The 22,328-nt window shown below is 37.1% G+C and overlaps 1 protein-coding gene across 2 annotated transcripts in view; it reads right to left on the reverse strand.

The window, feature by feature from the left end:
* The window catches only part of LOC132631660 (alpha N-terminal protein methyltransferase 1), a 29,182-nt gene extending 23,937 nt beyond the window's left edge, over positions 1–5,245 (reverse strand). The window contains exons 1-3 of one of the 2 annotated variants that reach the window (XM_060347321.1): positions 4,882–5,245; positions 4,664–4,799; positions 1,859–1,917 (exon numbers count right to left, since the gene is read on the reverse strand). In XM_060347321.1, coding sequence (XP_060203304.1) covers positions 1,859–1,917; positions 4,664–4,799; positions 4,882–5,130 — 444 coding nt within the window. In that variant the 5' untranslated portion in view covers positions 5,131–5,245. The remainder of the gene's footprint in view (positions 1–1,858; positions 1,918–4,663; positions 4,800–4,881) is intronic. The other variant, XM_060347320.1, reaches the window with a different exon arrangement.
* Between the last annotated feature and the right edge of the window lie 17,083 nt (positions 5,246–22,328).

Here is a 22,328-nt window from a genome sequence, read left to right on the forward strand (position 1 = left end):
TATAGTATACCATAAAAGTATAGTCCCCCCAACCAAAACATTACAGATTATAGCAAAAAAAACTCCTTCCTATATTGCTAGTTACATATTGTCCAAAACATCAAAAATATCTTCTGTGCGCACTAGGCATTCCTGCTTACACCAAAAATAATAAAGAGCTAAAAAATTCATCTTCAGCTTCTGTATGTTGTTTTGCTTATCTTCAAAGCATCTCTGGTTTCTCTCTTTCCATACAGTCCACCAAATACATCAGGGACAACCCTCCATCTCTCCTTCTGATTTGACAAAAGACCTTCTCTGTCCCAACTGCTAGGTGCCCCCTTTGCCCCCTTTGTGTTACCTGGCATCACCCATCTGACGGGTGTGCGTCGGATACTTCAAAAATCAATGGGGATATGCAGCAACATAGATCACTCCACTGCAAATCAATCCAAGTAACATAGATCACTCCACTGCATATCCACATTGATTTGCTTTTTGCCCCCAAAGATATTGTGGGTAGTCTCCCACTTTCCCTCCCAATATATCAGCTAACACATGAATCTGCTCCAAATTATTTATTGGATAGATAAATCTCTTTCCCAATTGATATGAAGCCCAGAGATGGCCTCAAAGATGATGAACATGACCCTCAGTACTCTCAATTGCTCCATCTCAGGATCACAAAATATCAAAGTACCATCTGCATATTGTAGGTGAGAAATTTCCAGATTATTGCCAACCTTATTATTCACCTTAGAACCCCTGATCCACCCATCACTTCTAGCAGTTTTCAGCATATCATTCATCCCTCCATAGCTAAAATGAATAGAAAAGGTGAGTAGTGACAGAGGGTCCCCCTCTGCTGGTGAGCTATATATCAAGACTGAGAACTTCACTGTACTGATGCAATATCTGATCCACCTGACACATTTAGTGCCAAAGCCCATCTTCTTAAGTATTCCCAATAGAAAATCCCAATTTAGATGGTCATATGCCTTCTGGATATCCAGCTTACATAAGACTCCAGGGATTTTACTAGTCTGTCTGGCTTCCACACATTCATTTGCTATGAGTATTGCATCCATAATCTATCTATCTTCCCCTTATAAAAGTCATCTGATGTCCATCAACTAGTCTATGTATCACCTTCTTTAACCCCTCAGCTAACAGTTTAGCTATGCTTTTATAGACACTACCAATGAGGCTGATAGGTCTAAAATCATTTAGGTCCACAACTCCCACCTTCTTTGGGATAAGTGCCACAAAGTGGCATTGAAACTTCTTTCAAACACTTCTTGGCCATGGAAATTTTGTACTGCGGCTACTACATCTGGACCAATAACTTCCCACCCTTCCACCGGGCTCAGGTGACACCTGCACAGGCCTTAACTGTTTCCAGAATTTCCTGAGGTTCAAAAGGCCTCATCAAATCTTGATTCTCTTCTTCAGTGACTTTCTGTTTCAGTGTATAGCTTCTCATAATAGTTGACAATCTCTTTTTTGATAGCATCTGCCCTTGTAATAATGTAAACCCCCCCCCCCCCCCCCACCCACTACTAATTTGTCAATGTTGTTCATTCTTTTATGTGCATTAGCAATTCTGTCAATCTGGAATTTATTGCTTTATATTCACAAATACAATTACCGTGAAATATACCATTCATTAGCTAAAGACAACACAAACTATACGATAGTGCTGCTGTTTTCAGCCTAGATAGTTTTTTAGAAGGTTAATCCAAACTGCATGAATGCTTAGATAGTTGACCGAATTTATTTGCACCATAGTTTAACATAACATCTTATCAAGAAGATCAAAATGTTAGAATATCTTCTTCAACTGTATATCACAATATATTTACACAAAAATAGTATATACCTCATTGAAATATCGTATAAGAAGATTCTTAGTAACCCTTCCAATTCCAGATCCACAATCTGCACCAGTTGAAGCAAACTGTCCACACATTATAAACCAATAAACTTGAAAATATGTTATACAAGTTTTATCAATTTTGCAATTTGAGGCAAACAAAGAGTTCCCACAAGTATTAAAATCAGCATTTAGGAGGGTTTTCTTAATAAGCCATTAGTAATGCTCAAGTTCTTTTTAAACTTCGTACTAAGGTGTAGATAGGCTGCACAAGTTGGTTTAAGAGTTGGCTTAAAACCCTTGATAGCAGGGTAAATAAATTCGTCTAATACTCCCCTCCATTTCAATTAATATGGCAATATTTGATTGGGCGCGAATTTTAAGAAAAAAGAGACTTTTGGCACCTAGCAAAAGTACCCTTGGAATTTGTGGTCTTAAATATGACATGACATTTCTGTGGCTACAAAAGCATATTATTTGGGCTAACATGATAAGTTTGAAGCTAAAGATTTTCTAAATACAGAAAGATATTATTCTTTTTGAAATAGAATAACAAGGAAAAAAAATCACATAAAAGAAAACAGAGGGTGTAAGAAATTTGTCAAAACATTTTAACTCAAAGACACTTCACCTTAGCCCTTTAGCAATGGTGTAATGATAGCAATAGCAAAATGAGAAGTTTGAAACTGGAGTTTTTCCAAATTTAGAAAGGTATTCTTTTCTAAAGAGACTAAAAAGGAAAACATTTCACTCAAAACGAAACAAAGGGCGTAACAAGTTGTCAGAACACTTTAACTTAAAGAGACAACTTCATCTATGCCATTTAGTAATGGTGTAGAGATTGCTTTCCGTAAAGTTCTAATCTTGGTGCTTTACGGTGGCTTCCATGGAAAATATTTCTGAGGGAAATATTTCACTAACGACGTCATTTTCTAAGTCAACATAAGAACCATATATTGAGGTGATCTTAGATGGAATTGTGGCTCTGTCCCCCCCCCCCCCCCCCCCCCCTTTTTTTTTTTTTTTAATAAGGCAAGGTTTATTGAAAATGTACCAAGATGGTACTAAAAAGATACAAACGACCTGCAAGCAAGGTAATTCAGATATCTAGGGTCATCGTTCCAAAATAATGAAATGATTGATGGAGATGTTACATATAGAATCAAAATCGGATGGTTGAAAAGGAGAAGTTCTACTAGAGTGTTATATGATACAAGGATGTCTACCAAAGTTAAAGGCAAATTTTACAGAACAGTTATAAGACCAGTAATGTTATATGGGAGTGAATGTTGGGTTTCTAGGTCCATCACATCCATAAGATGAGTGTTGCATACATGGGATACTAACATGGATGAGCGATCTTACAAGTTCAGACAAAATTAAAAATGAACACATACGCCAGAAGGTGCAAGTAGCAGAAATTAAAGATAAAATGATAGAAGGTTATTTAAGATGGTTTGGTTACTACTTGTGTCAACCTTTGGATAAACTGGTGTGTAGGTGTGAAATCACGGTGAGTGAAGATGTTAAAAGAGAACGGGATAGACCTACAATCACATGAAAGGAAATTGTCTCGAAAGGCCTACAATCTCGAAATCAGTGCAAACTTAGTAAGCGATAAGGCACAATATAGGCAAAGTCGGGAATTCTTTTTTATGACCGAGAAATCTGTCTGGGGCCAACCATTAAGTTCAACCACAGCCTTCGGAATTTGGGGCTAATGGGCCCTCCCCTCTGCCCTTTTTACTTAAATACCAGAATTCGTTTTCATGGTGCAGGACCTCAACCTTTTGTTTCTAGGAGTCTTTTATATCTATTAGAGCCAGTAGACAATATAGAGAATTTCAAGTATTTTTATATTGCATAATGTTGCTCTGAGATGAATTTAAATGGAGAACATGCGCAATGAGGATTCATACAGCCCACCCCACTTGTTTGGGATAGAAACATAGTAGTTGTTATTGTTTAAATTATCTTCTGGATCATTTTTCAATGTTGTAGATATAAAAGTGCTTGATTTGTGGTCATTGTACAAGGTGTATGAAGGGGATGAACACATTATTTCTGGATATTAAATGTTGACAACAGTGTCCAAATGTTGATTGAAACAAGTAAACTTGAATAGGAGTTGAAATATTTGTAGTGGAGCATAACTTTCCCCAATAAGTAAAGGAATTCATTTTCCCCATTTTGGTAGTGGATATTCTCCCTCAAAATAACATTTTCCGTATTACAAGGTAACTTAACATTGAAAAACATTTTTTTGATAAGCAAGAAATCCACGAAATCCATTCTTACAGTTCGAAAGCCGGTGAATAATGCCTCGACTCTCTATCCTTCTCCACTTAAAAACCATGCTTTTATTTGTGGCACGGTTTAGCGTGCGCCTAGTATTGCGTAAACACTGAAAAACACTTCCCTTGAGGAAAATATTGTACTAAAACATTTTTTTATGCCAAACTCAAATTATTTGGGGAGCTTTTGCTAAGAAGTACACTTAGAGCCCATTTGGATTGGCTTATAAGTTGCTTATAAGTTGTTTTCAGCTTTTTTGAGTGTTTGGTTGGCCAGCTTATAGTCATTTTGTGCTTAAAATAAGCTCAAAAAAATAATTGGGCCCATTTGACTTAGCTTATCTAAAGCAGCTTATAAGCCAAAAAAAAAAAAATTAGATTATAAAAAAATAAGTTAGATAATCTAACTTATTTTTTTTTTGGCTTATAAGCTGTTTTCAGCTTATACGCATAAGCCCATCCACACAGGCTCTTAATGTTGTATGGTACCATGTAATAGTGAGCTCTAATTACATACCGAGAGCTACAAGATGGCGGGCATCAAGGAACCTTTCAGCCAAAATGGTGTTGAGAAAATCCTCACTTGCCTTTATATCAGGCGCATTCACATGGCCGTATCCACCCAGCACCCCATCCACTGTGGCTTCCACACCCTTCACATACGACCATCAAAGAAAAATCACAACAAAAGACATGCAATAACATACTAATAGATGATGGAAAAAGGGGACTTACTTGCCAGTAATTGATGCCTTTGTTGTACCAAAGGGACTTCTTGTGGGGGTCAGCATGCCCTAATTCTTCTGTCCACATCTCCTCCGCGTTTCTAAACGTACGGCCGTCAGAGTCTAATCCGCCGTTTTCCATTTGAGAACGAAACGCTCTCCTTGCTCCTGATTTCGGCGCTACAAAGTGAGAGCCAATATTACAAAAGCTTGTTGGTCGAATAGGGGCTTTTGCTGTGCCCCCATATGGAATTAACATTTGAAATTTACAAAATTAATAGAGTAACATATTCTTGTTTTTGCTTTGGCGAAATTATTTTACTTTATGGTCCCATTTTATATTGCGTTGCTTGACAAGTCACACCTCACAAATAAGATCTGAAGTAATAATTGAAAAGTTATTTTAATAGAAAAAGATCAAGTTAAATTTTAATTTGAATTAAATAATTTAAACTATTTGAAGTTATAATAACATTACTTTACTAATCAATTTTGATATTTCTTAGATTATATGCTTTAACATAGTGGACCTTATGCATTTTCACTGCACAACTCATTTTCAAATTGTTTATGTATATAGTCTTGCTACAGCTTATTCTTTTTACTTTGTTCTTTGATAGCCACATGACTAAAATTTTAATTATGTGAAAGATGTTTATGAGGGGCATTAACTAAAATCTTCAAAAGATATATAACCGATTACCCAAAAAAAAGTTACTTCATTTTGTTTTATACCATTTTGGTGCTCCCTGTTTTACATGATTAATACAGAGTATATGGAATGCTAGGATGCTTATGCAAGAGCTTAAAATAGACAGTAGCACTCCACAGAAGAGACCAGCAGAAACACCTCTTCATCGCCATGCCTGCTTATGCAATTTTGGTATTTCTTAGACCTTGTGCTTTAAGATAGCTGTAATTGATGGTGTAGTATTTGTACTTTTTCGGATTTGGACAATCTAGTTCTGCTATTTCTGATTAATTTCATTTTGTATCTTACTGAATTTTTCTGGAGACGTGGGCCCTTCCTGTATTTTTATTCCACGCATCACTTTCAAGTTGTACCATTTCAACATATATACACAACTTCTTCTTTTTACTTTGTTCTTTGATGGCTACATGGCTAAAATTTAAACTATGTGGAAAATGTATATAAGGGGCACTGATTAAACTCTTCAAAAGATGTAACGACTCGTTTGGTCATTATAGTTCTTTCGGCATTTTCACCCGTTCCTGAGCATTGATTAGCTCACTTGTGACCCGGAGGGACCGTTGACACGCTTCCCGATGTGTCTTAGATCGGATTCAGGCAACTTTTGTGAAAATATAGGCTTAAACTGAAAAAATGGTTGACCCAAAGTTGACTTTTGGGAAAACGAACCTTTTTTGGAATTTCGTCAATTCCGAGAGGTCTGGATGGTCGTTTAGAACTTGTATGTGTATTTGGTTCGGTTCCCAATGCACTTGGATGCATTTCAGGACTTGGGATGGAAAATTGGAATTAAGGCATCGGGGATTGACTCGGTCAACGAGACCTCCGTTCGAAATTTTGAGGCCACAGGCGCGTTCGTAGCGCGTTTTTATGTGGGACTATGTGTTTGGTATGTGAGCAGATGGCCTCGGGAATAACCCGGGATTTCGATTGAAGACTTAGAAAATTTGGGGATTCTTGTGTCTGGTGCCCGCAATGGCGACACCGCTATTGCGGTGTGTTGGTATGTTGTTGGCGTAGTGGCATCCCTACAGCCGTGGCGGTGACGAGAAGTTACTTTTCATTAAATGTGTCTTAAATAAGTCTTAGACCCTCATTATTTCCCATCTCGACTTTTGAGCTTGAGGAAACTGTTCTTGGAGATAATTTAGAGAAATTTTTGGAGGTAAACCTTGCCTAATCCTTTACTTTTCCTTAATCACAATCATCTTAGATTTCCCCCCTTCCCTTTAACAATCCCTTAGAGACCGTATTGGGGGACTTTTCCTTAGGATCATGTATGATAAATTGATGATGTTTATGCTAAAATTTGATGAATCTAAGCTTATTAATCATGTATTTTCCACTTTTAGCGTTGAATTTCGGATTTGGAGATTTAGGGTTTATACCCAATTTGGGGGTTTTGCTTGAAATCAAAATTTAGACTAATCCTTGAGCTAATTCAACAATTAATGGTTGGGTTATGATTACCCAGTACTCAATTTGGTATTTTGCCTTTGAATTTCCCGTTTTGCCCTTATGGGCTCGTTTTCCCAATTTCTAAGGTTAAAATGGACCGAATTGAAATAGTAACGATATTAGTATCATTCTTCATGATTTCTAATATAGAATTCGATTATGCTTAGACTACTTTGTTTTCGAGGTTCAACGGAAGGGCAAAGCAAATGAGTGACTTGTTGGTGTTGCAGTTCGACAGTCCAGGTAGGTTATGGCTTACCTTTGGTGAGACTTCGTATAGCGAAGCACATATTTAGATTATGATGTCAGAGACATCATGTGAACCTTCGAGTATGAAATGGGGTTGGATATTGTCTTAGGTTGGGCCCTGTTGTGTGTTGGGACTAGCCACCCCGTTATGTGTGTTTGATTGTTCTATTGTGATGGTTTGATGCCATGAGTAGTTGGTAGATATCGGAAGCTGTGTTATTGTCTTGACTGAGATATGATTGATATACCGTTGTTGGTATTTGAACTATGCTGCATTATTGGCGTACCCGTTGTTGGTACTTGTGATATTGATATATTATTGGCGTACCCTTTATTGGTACTTGTGATATTGATATACTGTTGGCCTACCACTGTTGGTATTGTGATATGATACCTTGTTGGCGCACCCCTTTGTTGGTACTTGCGATATTAAACTTGGCTGTGGATAATTGATATACGCATTGCACGCATTCTCACATATTCATGATGCATGGCCGATACCTAGTGATGAACCAGTATCATTGATGGTATGAAACTGATATTTGATAAACTCTTTTACTTGAGTAATTATGAAAAGGCCGATGTCCGAAGATCAATTCCAGAATCGTTGATTGTATGAAACTGATATTTGATAAACTCTTTTACTTGAGTGATTATAAAAAGGTCGATGTCCGAAGATCAAATCCGAAATCGTTGATTGTGTGAGACTGATATTTGACAGACTTTTTTACTTGAGTGATTGTGAGATGGCTGATGTCCAATGATTAATTCCGGCATCGTTGTTGCATGGCCGATTCCGATGATATCCCGGAATCGTTGTTAGTGCATGGACTCCGCGGGTTCCCCAAGGTGGTGCCTGTGAGACTCCCCCTGTGAGCAATTAGCCAGGGTCTCGTCTGTCTGTTGGGCAAAGATCCGGGATGGGTGGCACTTAGACTTCGCGAGTCACGCTGGGTTGTGCCATCGAGTCGTCGATAATTCCGTCCGGAGTACATGTGTACACCTCATCTGCATGGCATTACATTGCATTCATTCCATTATTGCACTGCATTGCATTATGACTTGATTGAGATTCTTAGTGATTGGATTGTAATGATTGGATTGGATCGAATATATTCAGACTTGACGTATTTGGGTTAGATGCTTTACATAGGCGATGACGGATACTTGGTTGTGATCATATTGTCTTATACCTATTAGATTCCTTGCTTATCTACTTTATTTTCTGAATTGTGTTAACTATACTTAGTCGGCCGGTGATGCCTACCAGTATTGTTGTTAGTACTGACCTGCACTTGCTGCATTCTTTTATGAATGCAGAGTACCAGGTCGGATCTACTTCTTTGATCCGAGGCTGATCGACTCTTCAGCTTCCTCTCGAGTTTCCAGGGTGAGCATGGCGTCTGCTGACATTGAAGACTTTTCTATCATATGTCTTACTTTTATTTCAAAGACATAGACATTTATGTATTAGTATTCCAGACTATACTATTCACTTTAGATACTCTTGTATTATTCAGACTAGACCCTGGGGGTATTTATTGTCTTCCGCACTTTTACTACTACTTATATATAGATATATTGTGAGACTTACGTATTTGTTCTATTCTGTTGTTTTAAATTCATTCTTCGTATATTTGTTCATTGCTGGGTTGAGGGTTCACTTACCGAGGTGGGAAGGTAAGTGCCCGCACGGCCTAGGCTAAATGAGTCGTGACAAAAGATAAGTATGGTTGGTTACAGAAAAAGAAATTCATTTTGTTTTATACCATTTTGGTGCTCCCTTTCTCACATAATTAATACATAGTATGTTGAATGCTAATCTGCTTATGCAAGAGCTTAATATAGATAAATAAATTAATATATTTATGCTAATAAGAAAACATTTTCTTCAACCTCACAAGACTCCTTTTTTATTTGTAAAATTTTTATACTTCCCTAATTATATCTATTTAGTTGATTATTTTTATTTATTTTATAAGTTCATACACATAAATAATTGACTTTAATAGTATGGTTAGAAAAGATTACACAAAGAAATAAGTTAAATATTAGGGGTTAAGTATATAAATAATGGTTTGTAAGGTAAACTAGAGTGTTATGGATTGTCTGATAAAAATATATTGGACAAATTGTCAATATTAATAAGACAAGATGTAATAAAATATGATTTGGGTTGTTACTATTAGCACTGTGTAATTGAAATTATTGTCTCTCATACCACTCTTTGTATAGAAGAAATGAAAAACTTAAACAGAAACTAAAAAAAAAAAAAAAAGAATCACATAACATGGACTGTCTGATTTTTTTTATTTGCTTCTGATGAAATCGACATCTCAAATTTTCATTTTTTATCTTAAAAATTACTAAACTATTAAAGATGAAGCTCTATGTCAGACTTGGGCTCCTGTTAGCACGGCCTACACCCTCTAGTTATCGGTGAATTGTGATAAATATTTTGAAACACCCACGAGTTTGTTTAAAACAACCCAAAGTGCACCATTAATTCAAAAAATTGCGCAGATTGCCCTTCTTTCGGGGTAGGTCTTTAAATATTGCCCCTCATATTTATAGTCTTTAAGTTTTGCCCTTCGCTTGAAAATGACCTTATACTTGAGGTTCTGGGTTCGAACCCCCACTCGGGCATAAATTAAATAAAATATCTCAAGGCAAGGCTTGGGTCGCGTGTATGCCGGACCCGGCATACACTTGTTAAGGAATAACCAAAGTTATGCCGGACCCGACATACTTATGCTTTATGGGCAAATTTTTAGTTGAGCCTTATTTAAAAGTCTGTCGATAAGGCAGAACTTTTCCATAAGACATAATTTAGTTATGCCTTATGGGGCAGACTTTTAGTTAAGGCATAACTAAAAGTATGCCCCATAAGGCATACCTTTTCCTTAAGACATAGACTTTGCCTTATAAGGCAAACTTTTAGTTATGTCTTAAGGAAAAGTTCTGCCTTATGGGGCATACTTTTAGTTAAGTCTTATAGGGCATGCTTTTAGTTAAGGCATAACTACAAGTATGCCCCTAAGGCGGAACTTTCCTTAAGACATAAACTTTGCCTTATAAGACGAAACTTCTAGTTTTGCCAGGTCCGGCATAACTTTAGTTATTCCTTAAGAAGTGTACGCCGAGTCCGGCATACATGCGACCCAAGCCTTGCTTTGCAGTTTTTTTTTTAATTTATGGCTGAGCGGGGGTTCGAACCCAGAACCTCATGATTTCTACGCGAAGATCAAGATTGCAACGCGAAAGGCAAAAATTAAAGACCAACATTTTGAGGGGCAAAAACTAAAGACCATCCCAAAGGAAGGGCAATCTTGCGAATTGCCCCCATTAATTCTTGAAAATAATTGGGCCTTACTTCTTTTGGATCTCCATCCCCCTTTTTACAATAGAACAGTTTCGGCAAAGGTTGGATTTATTTTTTTGCGCGAATTGCCCTTCTTTTGGGGTGGTCTTTAAATTTTGCCCCTCATATTTGTGGTCTTTAAGTTTTGCCCTTCGCTTGGAAAGGTGAGCGAATACCTGAGGTTCTGGGTTCGAACCCCCGCTCAGGCATAAAATAAAAAAGTAATTTCGCAAGGCAGGGCTGGGCGGAGTTTACGCCGGATCCGGCATACACTTCTTAAGGAATAACTAAAGTTATGTCGGCCCCGGCATACTTATGCCTTATGGGGCAGACTTTTAGTTATGCCCCATAAGACAGAACTTTTCCTTAAGACATAGTTTAGTTATGTCTTATGGGGCAGACTTTTAGTAAAGGCATAACCAAAAGTATGCTCCATAAGGCAAAAACGTTTCCTTAAGGCATAGATTTTGCCTTATAAGGCAAGCTTTTAGTTATTCCTTAAGGAAAAGTTTCGCCTTATGGGGCATACTTTTAGTTATGTCTTATGGGCACACTTTTAGTCAAGACATAACTAAAAGTTTACCTTGAAAAGTAAAAAAAAAAAGTATATGCATCAAGGCAAAGTCTGCCGAAGGGGGCATAGCGAAATTCAAACTCTTGAAAAGTAAAAATAAATTAAAAAAAATGCCTCAAGGCAAAGTTTGCCGGGGGGGGGGGGGGGGGGGGGGGGGGGCCATAGCGAAATTCAAACTCTGCCTTGCGGATTTTTTTAAATTTTTGACTGAGTGGGGGTTCGAATCCGGAACTCATGAGTTTTAGCCGAAGGATAAAATTTAAAGACCACAAATATAAGGGAAAATTTTTAAGGACCACCCCAAAAGAAGGGCAATTCACAGAATTGCCCGGTTGGGTTCAACCCAACGACATGATTACTTTTTGAAAATCTCATTTGGCCTTTGGAAATGTTATTGGGATAATTACGGCACAGTACCATTCGGTGATCTAACTTACTAAATGTGGCCAAACTCTTTAATGCCTATGTAACTCAATCCATGCTCTGCTTGCTTGCTATTAATCTTCTAGTTTCTAATTCTTTTTCCAACCGTCACTTGCCAACTTATATTCTTTGAACGAAGTTGTTCTCACTCCGTTCATTTTTACTTGTTCATTATTGACTTTACACATCCTTTAAGAAATAATAAATGAAGTGCATTATTTACCACGATACCCATATTAATTGGTACATATTTTAAATGGATTTGAAAAATGAATTGAAATGAGTAATTAATACTATAGGTAAAGTAGAAAAAAAATTGTCTTCTCTTGATAAGCTAAAAGTGACAAGTAAAAAGTGAAAATCAATTTTTAAAATACTGGACAAGTAAAAGTGAACGGATGGACAAACATAAAAAATAATAAGGCAACTTAACACAAAAGATTTCTCGTTTGTTTGTTTTATTTATTGCTTAGTTTTGTGTACGTTTTCTTGCAATCTCTCTTTTCTTTTTCCATTTTCCTTTTCCTTTTTTCTATTTTTTAATTTTATTTTATAAATTTCTTGATTATTAAAACAACTGAAAAGGGCCAAAAATATCCCATCCTATAAAAAAAGCTCACAAATACCTTTCACTGGTCTAAAAATACCCCTAACATATTTTTTAGCTCAAAAACACCCCTCAAACTAACTAATGACAATTTGTAAGTTAAAAATAGCCATGTGTCTTATTATGATTCGCCACATATATTACTTAATTTAAAGATTACCCCCACCATTTCTTCAACCCAAACCCACTCCTAAGAATCTGACTCATTACTTAACTAATGGTTTCATGTGTTTATACATAATTATACAAAGCATATACATTATATATACAGTGTATTTGTAGTGTTTATATATAGCTATACCGAACAAATACATTATCTATATAGCGATGATATAGTGGGCTACAACGGCTACAAACTAGATGCATTGGCCATATAGCCATACAAAACATAGACATTATCTATACACATGATGCAATGAGCTACATTAGCTGCAAACTCGATGTTTGGCCCGTATATATGAGTTATTTCCCCAATGTTATTCCATTGCGAACTTTTGCAAGTATTTGACAAAATTTAGTGAAAGGTTCATAAAGCAATTTTCTTTATAAAAAACTTCAATTCTAAACAGTTATACTCCCTCCGATTCAAAACAAGTGTCTACTTAGTCTTTTGCACACCCCTTAAGAAAACCTAACTCCTAAGCAAAAATAGGCAATTTGACTATCCTAATTAAATAGGTATTGAGATTTAATCACTTAGCACTTAATAAGGGAAAATCTGGAAAGATAAAGTTAATTCTTTCTTGATTTGGTAAGTGGATAAAAAAAAATAAGGGCTAAGTGGACACTCTTTTTTAACCAGAGGGAGTAATTAACAACTAGTGTTGCAAGTTCATGTCAGTCATAAGTGTTACCACGACGTGAATTAAAACTAAATAAACTAATTTAGCAACTCTAAGCTACTTCCCCTACTTTTGAGATTCATCTACATTTAAGAAATAAAGCACTACAAAAAAATTGGTAATTTGCGGATATTGAAAGTGCAATTCGCGGAGGTTAGAAATCTCTGCTCTATGCTGACAGTAAATAGTGGAGGTTTTTAACCTCCGCGAATTGCACTTTCAACCTCCGAAAATTATCCCTTTTTTGTAGTGAAATTTAAAGAAGGTGTTAGTTGCAAGAGAATCATAAGTAATAAAGACGAGGTAAAGATGATTTGGTCTTCTGTCACCACCCAAATTCCAAATGCCTTGATGGCACCGACCCCCACCCGTAGGCGAACCAATAACAATCGATTAAATCAATTCATTAAGTTAAATAATCGGAAAACTAAGTAAGTGATAACGTGATAATAACTAAAGTCAAGTCTTTTACTCATCAAAAGTGCGGAAAACTAAGTAAGTGATAACGTGATAATAACTAAAGTCAAGTCTTTTACTCATCAAAAGTGCGGAAAAAATAACAAAATACCACTCCAAGATTGGTGCTATGTGTACAAGAGCCATTAAGACTACTAGTGCAAGTCAGCAACGAACAAATACATTGTCTAGAATAGCAAAGGAAGACAGAAATGCACAAAAGATAGAAAGAGACTGGTGTTCGGGTCAGCCAGATAGCTCACCACTAAATATCTGAATTAAAACATCAAACTTAGACGACTCCGCGTACTCTACTCGTGCCCATGTCTGAATCTGCACTAAAAATAGTGCGCCAAGTGTAGTATGAATATGGAAAGCACGTGTACTCAGTAAATCTCATAGACTGACAATGTTGAAGTAGTGACGACGTTAATTAAGAAAAGTTTTGTTTTAGCATGTACAAGTTTTCGTTATCTTTATACAATCCAACATCAAAATAAGAGATAAGTTAAGTAACCAAGTACGAGCAGGTAATAAGATAATCAATGCAGTCAATTAGTAGATAAAGTGTTATGCAATGCATTGCAATGGCCATATATATGCCTACCGGTATACACACATGCTTCCATAAGAGGTCCGGGAGCTATGATCCATGAGGGACTTGCGAGGTCCATATACCCGCCCGAAACTATTCTCCATCGGGCATGCACAAATTTTCTAGAACCATTTTTCATCTACAACCAGCCTCTTTCGGCTAAAATTAACATCACTCCAACCTGAATCTGATCTTTGAAGATCACATCGAGCCATAACCTCATGCACCATCACCATGAATAAATATGAATGATCACATAAAATATGTGTCACGACCCAACCCCGTAGGCCGTGACTGGTGCCCGACCTGGACACCCGTATACACACTCTTTAGCTATATCTTCATTTCACAACAACTCAATATGGATCTTATAACGACCAAACCTTGGTCTCAGAACTGTTGCATAAATATTCATAAAAAGGCAAGCCGACAAGGCTGCTACCACAACATGATAATATCTGCAAGCCGGCGAGGCTGCTACAACGATAGAACACACATACTGATAACGTCTGAACACGACCCACACACATGTCCACAAACCCCTAAGAGTTTTCAACAGTGAAATATGACGGGACAGGGCCCCGCCGTACCCTTAAACAACATATACATATATTTAGATCAAGAAGGATCTATACCAAAGTCTGGGCTCCGGAACAACGAAACTCTCCAAGATAGCAGAAAGGAAGTCTTAAACTGGCGATTCACCAAAACGCGTATCTGTACCTGCGGGCATGAAACGCAGCCCCCCGAAGAAAGGGGGTCAGTACGGAATATGTACTGAGCATGTAAAGCATGAAATACAGTAAAAGGATCATAACTGAAACATGGAGTACAGTAAATCTGTACAATATCCAAAATGTCAAAACACTTGCCTTTGTAACATAATCATACTTGTCAATATCATATATCATATGCATGTTTATATATAACGTACCCGGCCCTTTAATGAGGGACTCGGTGAATAAGATCGTCATATGCCCTCCTGGCCACCATAACATATCATCATATCATTATATCATCATATCGTCATATCGTCATATCATCATATCATCATATCATCATATCATTATATCATCATATACATATATACCGTACCCGGCCCTTTAGTGAGGGACTCGGTGAACAATGCATTGAAGTTGTGCACGATAACATACCCGGCCCGGGACTCGGTGAAAGATACATCGAGGTATGCACGAATAGAGTAGTGAGAACCATATGCAATTAAAAATGTTTTTAAGGACTCAATAGAATAGTCAATGCGAATCATCGTTCGCAATTTCAATAATAGTCATATCATTTACCTTTCGGATGTCCCTGTGGATTATATCAAAATGGAACTTTAAAATCATGTGTACATATCAATATATATATGAAGAAAAACATAAATTATGTGAATCAAGATCAATAGCCATCCTAGTGGCTCTAGGAATAGGAATTTCCTTTGGAATCGTATATATGTTGTATATTCATTTCACAACGATCATGCCAAAAAGAAAGAAGGGTTAGCTTCACATACCTTTAGCGCTTATTTGTCACACAATATGTATACGCTGCCCAATAATACTTCAACCTATATTAAGACGCCAACAACTACGGTTAAGCTACGGGAAGATTTAAAACGTATTCTAACGTTAGTAACTCCTTTCTATCTGTTTAGACGACATTTTCTCTTGTAGTCAAACCAACTACATACAACCAATCCCACATCAATAATTATACGTTCAATACCAATCCGGACAGCCCACATAACATTCCAAACAGCCCGCATTCACAACATTCAATCGCGATTCACATACGGCTACTACATTCTCAAGTTATTCGTAATAGTTTGTAGCCTTAACGTTTGCATGTAACAACTTTATAACAGCCCATCCAACATACAACATAATGCATAACCTTAATTATCATTAATCTTCCAAGCTCAATAATAACCACAACAATGTGTCAAAACAGTCCGTACATTACAACGCCCAATAATAGTCTACATGCGATTATGACACATCCAATTTATTCTTGTTAGTCTATAGTCATAACATTTCGTCGAAACGATTCTATAACATCCCAACCACTATGACAACATGATGTATATTCTTAACTATAATTAGTTTTTCCAACTTAGCCAAAACAACACGTCCAAAACAGTCCCTAACCAATAACACGTCCAAAACAGTCCCTAACCGACAACATAACAATGTTCGGAATTCTTGCAAACGTTTACGAACATACTAAGCAAACCACATATGATTATTACACATTATTTCATGTCTTATTTTCATATAATTTCAGTAAGTTATGACCAGCAATCACATGACAACTACATCATCAATTCATACGCAACTAAGCTACATCGTCATCTCTATAATCCTTACAACAACTCACAAACGACTTTAGTTCCAACTCCAACCATTAAACACCTTTATTTCCATCATAAAATTCATGACAATAACAATCAAAATATCAAGTAAAATCAGTTCACTAACTTCCACACAAAACAGTCCACTACATGGCTTAACCATGCTTCAACATCACACACATAAAATCATGGATTCAATTATTTTCATACTAACACAACTTCACCTTTAACCTTCCAATTCCTTTCATTTTTTTTACCATGAAATCTATGATAGCATCATCCATAATTACTAAAGAAAATCAGTCCACCATGGCCACTAAAACAGTCCCTACGGCCACATTAACATTCCAACACCAACATTCATGATCTTATGCATGCAATTCATGTTCATCAAGTTACAACCATACTTCAACATCAACATATATAAGTTCATGTCTACTATCATGTTCCAACATCAACACACATCATTTCATGCATGAAACTTATATTCACACATCTACATCACCCTTAACACATGTAAAAGAAAGTTAGATCTTACCTTGACAATCTGACTTCTCAACTTGGCTAGAGTTTGTGAATTGAAATGATAATGGTTCTTGTTGCTCCAAAGACTATCTTCACGTTTCTAGGGACCTTCTAAAGGGTTGAAATGCTTGAAGAAATATTTTTTTGATCAACACACAAGGAGCTCCAAAATCAGCCCTTTGGCCGTGAGCTTTCTCTCTCTCTCTCTCTCTCTCTCTCTCTCTAGGGTTTTGTAGTTTTCTTTCTTTGTGTTGTGAAGTTGAAATGAATTGTAATGGCTGATTCCGTAGTCATTATTTGGTTAAATTATGATACCTACAAGGTGGACACATGCTCCACTTATGACAATGAGTCACTCCATTAACTTTACACCAAAATTTAATATTTTTCTCCCTCACTTTCGGCTATATGCCTTGGCAGAACCCCCCCTCCCCCCCCCCCCTTGTCTCTCCTTCTTCCTTTCCTTTTTATTGTTTACAAGACAATTGCATGTGTAGTGGATGATTCATACACTAACCTTTGTCCATTGCAATCATACAAAGATGAATGTCAATATTTAAGTGTGCAAGGATTCTTCCTAACATGTGTGTCTTCATAAAATAATGCATGCTTTTATAAAGTAATAGATGCCTTCCATATTCAAATGCATGCCTCACATGGATGTCTTCTTTTTTTATCCACCTTGGCCGAAATTCACATGTATTTTTCTTCCAATTTAGTTGTCCACAATATGATGAAAATATAGTGGATGAATCAACATTTAAATGCATATTTGTATGTTTTCCATAATAGTCTTATTTTAGATGACTTTGAGTCATCTTTTGGACATGGCATGTTAATGTTCATATTGGCTCATTGTTGCCACTAATTTTTACTTAACACCACAATTAAGTAGTTCCTAATTTCCAACAACATTCTTATACTAAGTAAAATTTATAACCGATTAGTTCTAGTTTAGAAATTAAAAATCCTAGGTTTCTATCTCACGTCGATTCTTTCGCGAATAACTCGACGTATAAAATATGGGGTCTAACAATATGAATATCAAGTGCAGTTCAATTATATCCAAGTATCATTCATAATTACATTAAATAGTGCGATTATCACAACTATATGCAATTTAATGAAGTGATGTACACACAGAAACAACCAAATCAAGACAATTATCTATCAACTAATGCTAACATGCTTTGGCATTTTTAGTTTACAACCGTCGATAATGTAATTCAACACACCACCTATATCATGCTACCTGTACCTGTATCAGGGCTCGTCACACCGCGGATATGAGACCCCCTCTGTCGCCTTTAACCCATATTGTTGAGATGTTGTTGTTTCAATAATGGTTCAGAGCTTAAAATGAAGTATTGATTATTGATAAATTATATATCAAGAGGCAATCAAGTATAGGGGAGATAGAAAGAAGATGTTGAAGAACTAAAAGTCCAAACAAATCTCTAAAGGAACTAGTGAAGTAGTGACAACAGGAGAGGAATCGTTAAAGGACCTGGTCCCTGGAAAGAAGTCGGCGACTATAAAAAAGAAGTTGTTTCATGCCAACTCGGAGAAATGGAATTCATGACTCATTTCTATTCGATGCGAAGTTGGATTTCAAGTTATGGGAAGTTTATCATAAGTTGAACACATGGACTTATGATTGGAATAGGAGAAACAAACTATATGTGAAAACAAGGAAAGAAGTAAATCCATATCAAATAAGGATTGATTTTCGAACAAATTATGAAATCAAGACTTCGATGGATTTGAAACAATTGAAGAAGGCAACCACTTCTATATAAATAGCAGGTCATAAAGCTTTGGATCTTAACCATATCCAAAGAGAGACATCTAGAGTGAGAGCATAGTCAACACCAGAGCCTTGAGAGAGCTGATTACAACACCAAAAATGACCTGTTCCTATCATCATTTATAATTTTAATTTGAATTAAATGCTTTAAATTTTTGAAGTTATAAGAACATTACTACTTTATAGAAGAGGTTAGCGGAAAGATCTCTTGGTCGTTGTGCCAGCTAGGCAATTTTGGTATTTCTTAGATTTTATGCTTTAACATAGTGAACCTCTCCTGCATTTTCACTGCCCACATCACTTTCAAGTTGTACTGTACATTTTCAATATGTATACGGTCTTGCTACAACTTCTTCTTTTTACTTTGTTCTTTGGTAGCCACATGGCTAAAATTTTAACTATGTGGAAGATGTATATGAGGGGCATTAACTAAACTCTTCAAAAGATATATAACATGTTACAAGAAAAAGTTTTTCATTTTGTTTTATACCATTTTGGTGCTCCCTATTTTACTTGATTAATATAGAGTATGTGGAATGCTAATTTTCTTATGCATGAGCTTAAAATAGATAGTGGTACTTTATAGGAGAGGCTAGCGGAAGCACCCCTTTGCTGTCGTGCCTGCTTAGGTGATTTTGGTATTTCTTAGACTTTGTGCTTTAAGATAGCTGTACTTGATGCTGTAGTATTTGTACAATTTTGGATTTGGACAAAATAGTTCTGCCACTTCTTAGACTTTGTGCTTTAAGATAGTTGTACTTGATGCTGTAGTATTTGTACAATTTTGGATTTGGACAAAATAGTTCTGCCACTTCTGATTAATTTCACTTCATATCCTACTGAATTTTTTTGAAGACATGGGTCCTTCCTATATTTTTACTGCACACATCACTTTCAACTTGTACCAGTTCAACACATATACACCCTTGCTACAACTTATTTTTTTACTTTGTTCTTTGATAGCCATATTTGAAATTTTAACTATGTGGAAGATGTAAATGAAGGGCACTAACTAAAATCGTTAAAAGATAAATATGGTTGGGTACAAAAAATAAAATCATTTTGTTTTATGCCATTTTGGTGCTCCTGTCACTACCCAAACCAATGAGTCGTGACGAGTGCCCGACCATAACTGACCACGCACCCCTAGACGTGTATCTACACTATACTAACTAATCTGGTGGCCCATCTTTAACTGATATCTGAACAATATCGCCCGCTATGGCGTGCATAAAGTGAGCTCTACCTCAAAATCTCATAAACCATGCATGTAGATATATGTATGGACATACGTACAAAGGATGGCAACACAGGCCAGCTTGGCCACTACACGTACTGTACACAAAAGAATAGATGACAGAACTACACGACGTTCCAACTATATACAACTGTCTACAGACCTCTATGGAGTATAACTGTAGAAAAGACAGGACAAGGCCCTGTCATACCCATATATGTACATATCAAAATAGCATACCAAAGGCTGCAGCTCCGGATCAAGTGGAGCGCACTGACTGCGGCTGGGAGGAGATCCTACTGGTCTGGCTGGTCCGGGTGACTACTCGAACCTGCGGGCATGAACACAACGTCCACAAGAAGGGATGTCAGTACGAACGGAGTACTGAGTATGTAAGGCATGAATAGTAACATAGTAAGAGATACTGAACATGAAAAATAACATAATAAAAGTATGAAGATAAAGTAATATAAAAGAGATCAACCTGTACCTCTGAATGCCTTTTTAAGGCGGATGTCGTGCATGCTTAGCTTTTAAAAAAAAAGACTTTTCCATATATACATATATAATATCTTGTATGTCCGTTAAGGCGCGGTAATATATATACAACATCTTGTCCGGCCATTAAGGCGCGGTCTTGTCCAGCCATGTAGACGCTGTGTTATATATATATATAGTATCTTGTCTGGCCATTAAGGCGTTGTGATATATATATATATATATATATATATATATATATATATATTACCGCGCCTTAACGGCCGGACAAGATATTATATATGTATATATGGAAAAGTCTTTTTTTTTTAAAAGCTAAGCATGCACGACATCCGCCTTAACAAGGCATTCAGAGGCGCAGGTTGATCTCTTTTATATTACTTTATCTTTATACTTTCATTATGTTATTTTCCATGTTCGGTATCTCTTACTATGTTACTATTCATGCCTTACATACTCAATACTCTGTTCGTATTGAAGTCCCTTCTTGTTGACGCTGCGTTCATGCCCGCAGGTTCAGGTAGTCACTCAGACGAGCCAGACTAGTAGGATCTCCTCCCAGCCGCAGTCAGTGCGCTCCACTTGATCCGGAGTTGCAGCCTTTGGTATGCTATTTTGATATGTACATATATGGGTATGACAGGGCCTTGTCCTGTCTTTTCTACAGTTATACTCCATAAAGGTCTGTAGATAGTTGTATATAGTTGGAACGCCGTGTAGTTCTGTCATCTATTCTTTTGTGTACAATACGTGTAGTGGCCAAGCTGGCCTGTGTTGCCATCCTTTGTACGTATGTCCATACATATATCTACATGCATGGTTTATGAGATTTTGAGGTAGATCTCACTTTATGAACACCATAGCAAGCGATATTGTTCAGATATCAGTTAGAGATGGGCCACCAGATTAGTTAGTATAGTGCAGATACACGTCTAGGGGTTCCTGGTCAGTTATGGTCAGGCACTCGTCACGGCTCATCGGTTTGGGTCGTGACAAAAGTGCTATTAGAGCAGTTCGTCCTAGGGATTGTTTACAGACCGTGTCCGGCAGAGTCCTGTTTATGGGTGTGAAACCGACCATACTTATAAACAGGAGGCTGAAGGGCATTTAGGAATCATTGACCTTTCCTTCTATCTTAGATCGTGCGATAGAGCCAGAGTCTAGGAAAGATTATTTTTGACCCTCTTTTCCTGTAGGTAAGCACAGATTGATAAAGATGAAGAGATTAACCTCAGACAGTGGGGGTGCTAAGAAGACCCCTAGAGTAGATTCAGGACCACAGGCTCTGGGACCGAGCAGGAGGAGCTTTAGCTATTCCATCGAGACTGATCCCTCTGAGGACCCCGCGACGATTCCCCCAGAATTTCTGACTTCTAGAAAGGAGGATCCATCGGAGGACTGCTATGACACGGACCCGTCTGAGGGTTCATATGGGATGCCAGAGGAGGAGATTTCCGAGATTATACTAGAGGTGACTCCCCCAGCTTCTCCTATGGCAGAGTACTATGTCAGGCCAGCTACGCCTGAGAGTGATACTGATTATTCTAGCCCATTATCTTGGCCGTCAGTAAACCAGAAGCTGCCCGAATATCCGTATCCCTCGGACTCAGATGAGAGAGATGAGGAGGGCCAAACTAGCAGATAGCAAGAGGACAATGAAGAGGACACTTCACTTTATAGCCCTCCAGATCAAACGTAGGATAGGTCGACTACAGGTATACGAGTTCTTTATTGAAATTTCTTATGTGTGTACAATTATT

Source organism: Lycium barbarum, chromosome 3, assembly GCF_019175385.1.
Source record: "Lycium barbarum isolate Lr01 chromosome 3, ASM1917538v2, whole genome shotgun sequence".
Taxonomy (NCBI): Eukaryota; Viridiplantae; Streptophyta; class Magnoliopsida; order Solanales; family Solanaceae; genus Lycium; species Lycium barbarum.